Source organism: Ursus maritimus, assembly GCF_017311325.1.
Source record: "Ursus maritimus isolate PB19 chromosome X unlocalized genomic scaffold, ASM1731132v1 scaffold_X1, whole genome shotgun sequence".
Classification (NCBI taxonomy): domain Eukaryota; kingdom Metazoa; phylum Chordata; class Mammalia; order Carnivora; family Ursidae; genus Ursus; species Ursus maritimus.
The window spans coordinates 99,467,950-99,469,187 of record NW_024423319.1 but is presented as its reverse complement, the minus strand read 5'-3'; the positions used below and the strand labels follow the sequence as shown (position 1 = coordinate 99,469,187).

The following is a 1,238-nucleotide window of genomic DNA, read 5'->3' as shown; positions in this document are numbered from 1 at the left end:
GACAGGCTGACCAAGGGAACAGGAGCCATTGTGAGGTCCTAGAACAGTACCCTCAAGGACCCTGCAGAGGTGGCCTTTGATAAAGCCAAAGTGGAATCCACCTGTTGAAGGTGATAAAACCATCTTACTCTCCCTCCTGCAGGGGCCCAAGTCACCTGTTCACTGGCTCACACCCTTACCTGCTATCCCTGATCACAGCCATTATGCCTCGTGGTCAGAAGAGTAAGCTCCGTGCTCGTGAGAAACGCCGCCAAAACAGAGGTGAGACCCAAGGTCTTACGAGTGCTCAGGCCACCACGGCAGAGGAGGAAGAGACCACTCCTTCTTCCTCTCCTGTTTTTGGGGATGCTCCCTCAAGCTCCCCTGTTCCTGGCACTTCCCAGGAGCCTCAGGAAGCCTTGGCCACCACCAGTGCCGCCGCAGGTGTTTTGCGCCCGAGATCTAATGTAGGTGCCAAGGGCCAAGTTGAGAAAAGTAAAAATTCCTCTTGGGCCTCAACTTCCCCTGAGAGTGCTCGCAAAGATCCTCTAACCAGGAAGGTGGGGATGTTGGTGCAGTTCCTGCTGTATAAGTATAAATTGAGGGAGCCCATTATGAGGGCAGACATGCTGAAGATCGTCAACAAAAGGTACAGGGAGCACTTCCCTGAGATCCTCAGGAGAGCCTCCGAGTGCATGGAGCTGGTCTTTGGCCTAGAATTGAAGGAAGTCAAGCCAGGCGGTCGCTCCTATATCCTCGTCAGCGGCCTGGACCTCACCAGTGATGGCAGCGTGAGCAGTGGCAGGGGCTTCTCTAAGAATGGGCTTCTCATGCCTCTCCTGAGTGTGATCTTCTTGAGCGGCAACCGAGCCTCTGAGGAGGATATCTGGGAATTCCTGAATATCTTGGGCATCTCTGATGGAAGGAGGCATTTAGTCTTCGGGGAGCCCAGGAAGCTCATCACCCAAGATTTGGTTCAGGAAAAGTACCTGGAGTACCGCCAGGTGGCCAACAGTGATCCTCCACGCTACGAGTTCCTGTGGGGCCCGAGAGCCCATGCTGAGACCAGCAAGATGAGAGTCCTGGAGTTTTTGGCCAAGGTTCATGATACCGTCCCCAGTGCCTTCCCATTCCATTATGAAGAGGCTCTGCGAAATGAGGAAGAGCGAGCCCGAGCCCGAGCTGCAGCTGGGGCTGCCTCTACTTCCAAGGCCGGTGCGCGTTCCCGGGCCAAGTCCAGCCGCTCCTCTCTTCCCTAG

General features: G+C 55.3%; 1 protein-coding gene across 1 annotated transcript; it reads left to right on the top strand.

The window, feature by feature from the left end:
* Nucleotides 1-203: 203 nt before the first annotated feature.
* Nucleotides 204-1,238, top strand: LOC103668287 (melanoma-associated antigen B4-like). The gene has a single exon (XM_008696499.2). It carries the CDS (start codon nucleotides 204-206, stop codon nucleotides 1,236-1,238), a length of 1,035 nt encoding a protein of 344 aa, XP_008694721.2.